This window comes from Rattus rattus, chromosome 2, assembly GCF_011064425.1.
Source record: "Rattus rattus isolate New Zealand chromosome 2, Rrattus_CSIRO_v1, whole genome shotgun sequence".
Classification (NCBI taxonomy): domain Eukaryota; kingdom Metazoa; phylum Chordata; class Mammalia; order Rodentia; family Muridae; genus Rattus; species Rattus rattus.
In genome coordinates, this window is record NC_046155.1 from 35,633,116 (window position 1) to 35,643,514 (window position 10,399).

A 10,399-nucleotide genomic window follows, 5' to 3' on the forward strand; every position below is an offset into this window, starting at 1 on the left:
GATTTCAGTGTCTGTTGTATGTGAATGCCGTGTTTCATAGAAGAAAGAATGGAGCAGCTCTCAACCTTGAAGTGAGAAATGGCGAAGAAGGGAACTTTATGTGCATTACAGGCAAACTCAGAGCACAACTTTGCATATAAAAAGAGCCAGAAAAAATGCTGGCATATGAAGTATTTATTTTATGTTTGACATTTTGTCTGTAGAAAAACTGAAAAAAAAAAAAAGAAGTGAAAAGAAAACTAAATCTTGGATTATCTAAAATCCTATCATATAGGGATAACCAGGAATATTTAAACCTTTGGATATATATATATATATATATATATATATGTATATATATATATGCATGTTTGAAATGTTACTTATAATGTTCAAAGCATCAGTTGACCTGAAATCACATATTTGTAATAATGAAGAAATCCTGGAGAGAATGCCAAAATAAACTGTTTTTCTTTGCTGGGATCTAAAACATCAAGGTCTGAGAGAGGAAAAAGAAGAAAAGGAGGAGAGGGGGTGGGAAAGAGAAGAGAGTGGTTAATGGCTCAGCTTTCTAAACACCTAGAATATAAATGAATAATAATGTGGAGGCCCACTGAAATCCTCCACATTTATCTGATATATAGCGAGCATCCCAGCCACCAGGATATGCTTCAGGAGCACTGGTTGACCAGAGAGATTACAGACTTTTTCTTTCAGAAATACTTAGCCAGAGGCAATGGGTCAGCCAGAAGCATGTCACTCAGGTTACTCAGGAAAAGGCAGACCTCTGCTCTGGAGTATGAAGAGGAATACAGTGTTGGGCAGTTGCCAGGGAAGTACCCAGAAGTCTTTCGGGGCACAGAGATATAGACTACAATCCCAGCAAATACATACCTCCACCACGGCCTTCTGAGCACATCTTATTTGAGCTGCTGGGTTCTTTTCAACCAATAGTGAGCAGAAAATATTAGCAGAAAAGGGCACAGAAAGATAAAAAACGACAGAAACGACTTAAACGTGCACAAAAAGCACTCAGTTGAACACCCAGGAGAATGGTAACACACTACATACCCTGCGGTGGCCTTATACCATCCCATAGACCCCCCAGCCTTTCTTCAGTGTGTGTGTGTCTGAGTACTGGACACCATCTTGTTTATGAACCGTGTAGTTAGGCACTCATGTCCAGACCCCTGCTGACTTTTCGTCATTCTCTAAACAATATAGTTTTTTTTTTTAAAAAAGAGTTTGCATAACAACACACCACCCTGGTGTCTATACTGAACTTATAGTCCTTTGTTTACAGCACAATAGTTATTTACATGACATTTACATTTTATTAAACATTATAATCCAGAGAGGACTAAAATACACACGAGGATGCATATAGATTGTATTCAAATGTATCATTTTATACAGAGGCTTTGGATATCCTTGGATTTGGGGGACATAGAATCAAACCCTAGCCGAAACTGAGGGGCAAGAAATGCATCCTTTGGTAAAACTAGTCCAATCAAATTCTCCAGTTAGCTACTGGTCAGTAGTCCTTCCTAGGTTCCTGTGGAGTTGAAACATAGTCTCTGGTGCCACAGAGACTACAAGGAACACAATGGGTGCAGGGGTGGAGAGGGACAGAAAGCAGAGAACCAGGCAGGTGAATGTTCAAAAGGTCACAGGAAGCTGAAGGAAGCCACGGGTATCTTTACAAGATTTCCAGATGTGGCTAAGGTGCTGCTTGTTGGAGAAAACATCAACCTAGTTCTTTCTGTGGCGTCTCTCCTCTCCTTTCCCCATCTCCTCTTAAATAACTATAGCAAAATATTCAGTGTCTCAAATGCTCAGACTTTGGGCAACGGAGACACAAATACTTTCTTATAAAAAAAAAAGTCACTAAATCTCGTTGGTCGAAATCTTCCTCCTTTGAACTGCTGGGTTCAGTTTGACAGATCGCAAACTCCAAACGCAGAGGGGAACATAGTGAGTCGTGTTGTGCCGTAAGCAAAAAGTATTAACTGGTCAACACACCTTTTGGCCACCACCATTAAGGTTATGGAATTCTTTCCCTCTCCGTTTTCTCTTCCTGAGCCCATTTTCCTCACTGTTTTGGAATAAGTAAATCCTAATATGGCTTATAAATAAAAATGCATGGTGAACACTTGGCAATTATGTTTTTCGGTGTGGTTTCAGGGAAGTGTGGCAACAGAAGTGGACGATCAACCACTCGGCCACTGGCGCTGCGAAAAGATTTCCTGCCCTGACCAGGTTGCGTTGCTAGAGAATATTTAACAGGGAGCGTTTTAGTTTTTCTAAAGATGATGAAACGAAAGAATAAATATTGACACAAACAGCACCACAACTCCTCAAAGAGTAAAATATGCCCCTTTTCTAAAGGGGAAAAAAAAAAAACGCAGCCAAAATATGCCAAAATGCTTCGCACAACAGCTCCTCAGTAGGAGCAGAGGCCACTTGGGAAAGCCAGGGCCTGGACACTAATGTGCCAGGCTACATCATAGGTCCCTTCTCGCTCAGTGAGGCCACCATCATCACACCATGGCCACGTAGGCCTCCAGCCAGGGCAACAGGACCTGGAGGACACTCAAGACCGCAGCTGGCTGGGCTGCCGCTGGATTCCCGGCCCAGCTCTTGGCCCCGATGGCTCGTCTGGGCTGGAGAGTTTGGCTCCACCGAGACCACCCTGAGCGGAGCTCGGAGCCTAGGCATCATGGGGCTGCAAGGCTGACGGAGGGGCCCCGCGTGCGTTCAGGCGGTGAGTCAGGGAGGGTTATGCAAGCTCGGCCGCCCCCCTCCCGCCCGCCCCCGGCACCTCCCCGCGGTCTTTCACCCCGCGTGGTTACGAAAGCGCGACCCCCTCCCCCCGGAGCTATAAAGGTCGGGAAGCCGCTCGCCTCCGTCGCTTCACGCGCGCGCGAACGCGGCGGCCAGGCTTGCACGCGGCTTCTGCTGGTGAGCGGTCGCGCGCTCCCCCCGGGACCTGCGGGGCGGGGTGGGGCGGGAGGGGGCGACGGGTGGCTCGGTCCTCCCGATCCGCGCTCACCCGGCGCCTGTCCCGCAGGGCAGACTCCGGTGTGAAATGGAGTGGGTGTGGGCGCTCGTGCTGCTGGCGGCTCTGGGAGGCGGCAGCGCCGAGCGCGACTGCAGGGTGAGCAGCTTCAGAGTCAAGGAGAACTTCGACAAGGCTCGTGTAGGTATCAGTCCCGGTACCCCGATTCCTGCGGGCCGGCGGTGGACCCCAGACTCTAGTCGCCAACTCTCTTATCTCTTTCTCAGTTCTCTGGGCTCTGGTATGCCATCGCCAAAAAGGATCCCGAGGGTCTCTTTTTGCAAGACAACATCATCGCTGAGTTTTCTGTGGACGAGAAGGGTCATATGAGCGCTACAGCCAAGGGACGAGTCCGTCTTCTGAGGTCAGTGGCCTCTAGTGGGCTATGTGCCGCGTTCCAAGGTGCCTCCCCGCTTTGGCTGGCTGGGAGCCCAACCCTCACTGGGAAGGGAAAGGAGCACCTTGGATGGGGTAGGAGCCCTTTCCTGGCTTGGCTCAGGGTTCTCTTGGCTTTTGCAGCAACTGGGAAGTGTGTGCAGACATGGTGGGCACTTTCACAGACACAGAAGATCCTGCCAAGTTCAAGATGAAGTACTGGGGTGTAGCCTCCTTTCTCCAGCGAGGAAGTGAGTAGTGGGGGCATAAATGGCCAAATCACTGTGATTCTATTCAGTGGCACCATTGGGAAGGGCTTCAAGAGGCAGTCTCTCTGGCCCTGTCTGAATTTAGGGGCCGTGGGATTAGAAGCGACTGGATTCTCAGCCTAAAATACCTGATCCAAGTTCAGAAGGGCCTTTGGGCTTGTCGGGTACCATTTTCCTGATCACCACACTGTGACCACACTGTCTCCCCACATCACCACTCCACTCTGTCCCGTTGGGTGGAATCCCTGAGACAGTTCGACAATCTGGAACATCGGCAGAAGTAGAGACCAATATCCAAGATGAAGGGACCAAGTGTCTGAGCTGAGTGAAAACCCCAGGGCCTTGCCGGTGGACTACCACCAGCCAGGCAGTTTTCTGGCTGCAACAGTCTCCTTTCCTTAAGACCTCATATGCAAGGCAGGATTTTGAGAACTCCCAACGAAGTTCCCCAAAGCTTAGGGTACTTTTCAGGACACACAATCTACCCGTTCTTTAACCCCCAGCCCATTTCACTTAAATTATAAATCTGAAAGCTACTTGATTAACTAAGGGATAATTCAGGGTGGGAAGAAGTATCGTGAGATCTCAGAGAGGAGGGGTTCTAGATCTCACCATGGTTCTAGATTTGTGGGTTGCTATCCCCTTGGGGGGCGAATTATTCTTTCACAGAGGTCACCTAAACCTATCTGAAAACTCAGATGTTTCACTATGATTCACAACAGTAGCAAAATTACAGTTAGGAGGTAGCAACAAAAATAATTTCGTGGTTGGTGGCACTACAACATGAGGAACCGTATCAAAGAGTCATACACACAGGATTAGCAAAGGTGAGAGCCACTTCCCTAGGACGAAGGGGGTATCCAGGATAAATTTCACCTGTACATCATGCTCAGCACACGCGCATACACACACACACACACACACACACACACACACACACACACACAACCTGAGTTCAAATCCTAACTAATCTATTACCTGTGGGACCCTGAGTTATTACTTAACTTTTCTGTGCCTCAGTTTCCTCCGGTGCAAAGTAAACAGAATCACAGCACCCAGGCCACGGGACTGTGAAGATATAATACACTAGTGGGCAGAAAGCACTAAGAAGAGTGCCTGAGGCATACATTCTGTTTGATATTTCAGCTTCTTAGTTTCCTCCGAGGTAAAGAAATCATAGCTTTACATACTGGGTCTGGAGCAGGAGAGCCCACAGACACCATTAGGTTCAAGTTTATTATTTAAGTTCAGAAGTGAATGTCCCAGGGGAACAGCCACACAGCCAACTGTTGGGACACAAATGATGTAAAAGACCATTAGCCTACACCACCTTTACCACGGTTTCTGAATCTGTGACTCACTTGAGGTGTCTGCCTTCCACTGTCTCATATGCTCATCTGGGGGACCTTCTTCACAAACTCCATGTTCATTCCTTGTGCTAATTTCCTTCCCTGACCTTACATTAAGCATGAATTTGGACAGGAAGTTGAAGGCCACGCAGAGAGGTCAAAATTCTGTCTCTCTCCTTGTCACATTCTACACCTCACCAGATGGATATATTTGTAATAGGGCAGGCTGATTGGAAATAATTCAAGGCAAATAAAATAAACTTCTATAGTTGATGCTGGAGTTCCGAGAAAATTCCAGCCATTCTGAATCCCTATTGTAGCAGATTAGAGAGCTAAAGGCATAGTGGCTTATCTATGCTAAAGGCATAGTGAGCTTGTCAGCTGGGTGAAATGAGGAGGTGACTTCTTGGTACTTTTTTTTACTTTTTCTTCCCCCCATAAACGGCCTGGGAATCGAACCCAGAACCATGTTAGGCAAGAGCTCTAATACTGTGCTCCATCCTTCCGTGCAAGCAGACTGCTCTGACCTGCTGCCCCTCCGTGGCCATGTTCTGTACTGATCTCTTTCTCTTCTCACTCTACCAACATGGAGTAAGATCTCAAAAGTGAAGGACGTTGGCATCAGCCTCTCTTGGTGGAATGTAGCCTTAATTAAAGACTAGATTCTCTGAAACTTGATTTCTTTGCTATCAAATTGAGTTAGGGAATAGTTCCTATTTAAAAGATTGTTGAAAGAATTACTCCTGGTAATGCATGGACGCGTTTAGCTTGGTGCACAATAACAGCTTATTAAATATTAGCTATGTCATTATTTTATTGTGCCTTCCCAGAAAATCATGAACTAAGACGTCTTCCTTGTCCCAAGTAAATTTTGCCACTCTCTTGGCAAAGGGATCCTTGTTAATGGAGGAACAATTATTGAAGTTTGAGAATCAGTAGGCTAGATAATTCAAACCATGGGGGTCTCAGACTTTACTCCTTTACTAAGGTTATTAGTTGGAAATTGGGTGGAATCTGTACCCTGATTCATTTAGTTGGATCCTTAGGCCTGAGAGTCATAGCGAGCTTCTCTCCTGGAGGACACGGGTCTAGGGAGCCAAGGGAACATTATCTAGGGCCACAGCAAGGGAGAGCAGTGAATGGCAGATCTTTTAAGAAAGCCAACCACCAAAACAGTTCCCTCTGTTGAACATTTGAAACCAGGCAACTCTAAGCGCTCAGCCTACCTGCTCAGTTCATTGTAGACACAGCCACAGTGTAAGGTCGTATTCTGGGGTTTCGGAGGGGAGTCAGGGACTGCCAGCCACATAGTCTCTGCCTCAGGCACTCTCTCCACAGCTACTGTGTGTAGTTAGGTGATATCTGGGAAGACTTTCCGGAGGAACCCCACCCAGCGGCAGGAGAGAGGGCTGGAGGGCTAAGTTCGTTCTTTCAAGCTGTGCCCTGGCAGAGCTTCTCTGGCAAATACTGTTAGGAGGGAGTAACTGGCAAAGTTCGTTAGGATTCTTCGTGACTGAACTATGCTGCCAAAAAGAATCTGGAGATAAACCAAACCAACTCAGGCCTTCTTTTAAGTCAGAAGCAGCAGGCCAGGGCACTAAAATTGGGCATTAAAAGTTAGCTCTGAGGGCATATTTTATATTCTGGCAACAATTTAGGGATAAAATTGCTAAGCTGCAGGTGTGAGAGACTGGAAACTGTGAAGACAATGGTTGAGATACTAGTTGAAACATGAGTGCCTTTTTGTCTGAGGCAGGCTCCCGGGATGCACTTTGTGACACAGTGGTCCCATGATATCATCCAGAGATGGGAAGGCTCTGCCCATGCTCAGGAGCCTGGGGAGGAGGGTGGAGCCTATGGTGAGGACAGCCCAGCAGCAGCCATGTGGCTTCTATTCCTGGTCCATCTTTTGAGAACCTTCATGGTCACCACCTAGCAGATGAGCTGTGGGCAGTGACATTTTCAAGCCAGTCCTCTGAAAGCCTAGAGATAAAGGAGTGGCTCATCTTCTTGTCTGTTGTGGGCAGGAGCTGAGGAGAAGGGCCACACATCCTCTCCTGAGTGAGCAGTGCTCCTGTGGGTCTGGGTTTGTGCTGAGCCAGATCCTAGGCGGGTATCCCAAGTGTTTGTAGAGAGCCACACACACAGTTGACTTACAGTGGGGACATGAATGGCCTCCCGTGCCATCCATGTGTACATGCGATCATTGTATACATGTGAGTGTGAAGGCGTATGAACCAGCCCAGAGCAGAGCATTGGCTGTCAGAACACTTGCTGACAGCCTTATTCCTTTGAAACAGTCTTTCACTGCACCAGGAATCTCGCTGTTTCTACTAGGCTGACTTGACGGTGACCTCTCAGGATCTGCCTGTCCCTGCCTCCCAGAGCTAGGTTTTCAGGCCCACGTAGCCAGTCTGGCATTTTACGTAGGTGCTGGGGATTTGAGTTCGGGTCCTTATGCTTGCAGAGCAAACACAATTACCCACTGGGCCATCTCCTTAGCACCCCCAAATACAAATTCGAGTGAGTATTTGAAGCTCGGTAGTGAGCATCTTTTGTCCCCTGGCATCCCAGTTGTCAACCTGAGGAAGAGAATAGGATTCCCAAGCGTAAAGAAGGGTAGAGCTGAAAGACTATCACCGTCAGAGTGTCAGTCTCTAGCTCACCCAATAGAACAGTGGAGCTAAGTGAGATGGTGGGAGGTAGATCCCGTAGAGCATTGATAAGTCATGACCTGGAGTTGGGAGAGACATAGACAGTAGACAGAGACATGTGCTATCGGTGGGCAGAAAGTGAAGACAGTAGTGTATCCACAGAGGTCCTTCAGAAAAACATGATGCTATCAGTTACCAAGGAGCTGTTGCCGTGAATAAGGTACCCTCTAGACCAGGAGGTGCCTTCTGTGCCAGGACACCTTTCTGTAAAGAGAGCAAGATCCTCTCTCACTTGCCCACTTATACAGAAGCCATCAGGAGTCTCTGCAGCCTCCTCTCGCTAAGGAAAGGCTGCCTGCCCGTTCCAGGGAGTCAGTGGTTAGCAAGTTAGTTGGTCAGGCCCCCGGGGCCACTGTGTCTCTCCGACTTACAGACGATGACCACTGGATCATCGATACGGACTACGACACCTTCGCTCTGCAGTACTCCTGCCGCCTGCAGAATCTGGATGGCACCTGTGCAGACAGCTACTCCTTCGTGTTTTCTCGTGACCCCAATGGCCTGACCCCGGAGACACGGAGGCTGGTGAGGCAGCGGCAGGAGGAGCTGTGCCTAGAGAGGCAGTACAGATGGATCGAGCACAATGGTGAGCAACTCTTCCTGAGGAACTTAGCAGGGCTGGGAGGATAAGAGGTGCAGCATCTGTGCGAGTGGGTTGCCCGAGGAGCCTCCTTTGGGCCAAGTCTTGATTAAATTTTTCCTAGGGCTTTGCCATCAGCCACACAGACAAGGGACCAAAGGTTTCTCTTCCCCTAAACGCTGGCACTTTCTATAACCAAAGCTGTGGAACCACTCTCTTCTTATATTTTTGCTCCCCGCATTTTGCTTCTGATGCTACAAGCCTGAGAAACCATCCTGCAGGGATTAGCGTTTGGTGGAGAGGAAGTGTCCCTAGTGAGAACTGGGTGCAACGTGTAGCCATTTTGTGTAAAACCATAAACAAAGTTGTCAGTGTGTAGCAAGGTCTATAAAGGCCGGTGCCTGAAATGCTCTTTACCCTTCACAAAACCAAACAGCATCCAATTAGCTCAAGGGACCTCCACTCGGGTTTCCTGGGGAGAGTCCCCGGGATAACTGTGGGAAACTTTAATAGCTATTGCCCTTAATGGATCCTAATTTAAAACTCAGAAACATGGTGGAGAAGTGGGCTGTCTATTTTGAATTCACCTGCACTCACTTGTATGAACAATTGGGCCTCAAAATCCAAAAAGGGTCAGGCTGAAGTGTAGAAAAAAAAAAAAAAAAAAAAAAAGAACATTTTTCTTAGGCATCTCAGTGATCCAATATACCACCAATGTGAGCTCAGACATATGTAGATAATGAAGGGTGGGGTGGGGGAGGAGGCTGAAAGTGGGGCTAGTGAAGGATTCTGTTACCCACCCACCCCCAGGCATCACAGAGCCTTTCACCCAAGTCACCCCAGTTAACCCAGTTAGCCCTTGGAGACACTTTATACATACTCTACCAGTGAGGAAAATAAAATCGAGGCTAAGGAAGGAAGGTTAAATACTTTATCTAAGATCTCCGATAGATAGCTAAGTTTAATGCAAACTCAGATATTTGTCACTATGGAGTTCCTTGTGTTGCCTCCTGGTGACACAGGTAGGACAGGGACACCACATAGGCTATAAAGCTATAACAGTGAGGCTGAACTCAGGTTGGTGTGGCCCTCATGTCTTGAGGCAGGAGGATGGGCTTTGAGTCACTTGGAGATGCAGTGGGGTGGAATCAGTCGAAGGGTAAGTGGAAAGTGATTCATGCTGCAGGCCATGTTCCCTCAGCCCTGCTGCTCCCTGGAGAATTCAAAGAGCTCCAGTGCCAACTGTCAGGGAACTTGTGAAATGCAGTCGCACAGAAGCCTATGAATGGTGGCTTACTCTATGGCGGCCCGGGTGTTCATTCATCTACATAAGCCCTGATCCACCTCTCTGTCATTATGGTTTTATTTTCTGTATTTCAGGTTACTGTCAAAGCAGACCCTCAAGAAACAGTTTGTAGCAACGTCAAGGATGTATAAAGTTGGAAAACTTCTGATTAGCTCTCATCCAGTCTTCATCTCTATTTATCTTAGAAGTTTAGTTTCCCCACCTCCCCTACCTTCTCTAGGTGGACATTAAAACCATCGTCCAAATACATGGGAATGCCTGAATCCGTTCACACAAATGTCTATCTTACTGAGAAGTTCCCCGAGAGACGTTTGAGGCTTGGGATTCCAAACTTGATTTATTAAACGTATAGTCACCATCTTCCTGTGAGTTGCAGACTTCTTTGTGGTTCAGCTGCAGGTGGGTCGCACTTGGAGATGCCAAGACCTGATCTCCACATTAAAGACTGGCTTCTAACTTCCTAGGAAAGGGTTTTAAGACCTAACTAAGAAGGTCTTAAAAATGGTCTATGACGGTCAAAAGAGGAAGTGAGTGGCCACACTGTCAAACCTATGGCTGTCAGCCCAGGGCCCGTGAGGTAAGCAGGACAGAAGGGTCGCCTCTGGAAAGAGTTGGCAGGCTGAGAAACATGGGTCTGAGAGAACTCTAGGAAGCCACCCTCCTCTTTGTTACTTGTAGTGTGATTCACCTTGTATTTCAGATGGCGGCAGAACGTTGAAGAGCAGGCTGCCTTGGTGTTCCCTTGGGGAAGTTTAGGGATGGGGCAAGA

The 10,399-nt window shown here is 47.6% G+C and overlaps 1 protein-coding gene across 3 annotated transcripts; it reads left to right on the forward strand.

Moving 5' to 3' along the window:
* The first annotated feature begins 2,552 nt into the window (after positions 1-2,552).
* On the forward strand, positions 2,553-9,990 carry Rbp4 (retinol binding protein 4). Of its 3 annotated transcripts, none has more exons than XM_032895491.1 (6): positions 2,553-2,747; positions 3,055-3,178; positions 3,265-3,401; positions 3,557-3,663; positions 8,118-8,330; positions 9,705-9,990. In XM_032895491.1, the coding sequence occupies exons 1-6, from the start codon at positions 2,629-2,631 to the stop codon at positions 9,740-9,742; spliced, it is 738 nt and encodes a 245-aa protein (XP_032751382.1). In that variant the 5' UTR covers positions 2,553-2,628; the 3' UTR covers positions 9,743-9,990. The 3 variants fall into 3 exon arrangements, with proteins under 3 accessions (XP_032751382.1, XP_032751381.1, XP_032751380.1); XM_032895490.1 differs by having other exon boundaries at positions 2,561-2,743; positions 3,050-3,178; XM_032895489.1 differs by lacking the exon at positions 2,553-2,747 and adding an exon at positions 2,849-2,940 and having other exon boundaries at positions 3,050-3,178.
* Positions 9,991-10,399: the final 409 nt, after the last annotated feature.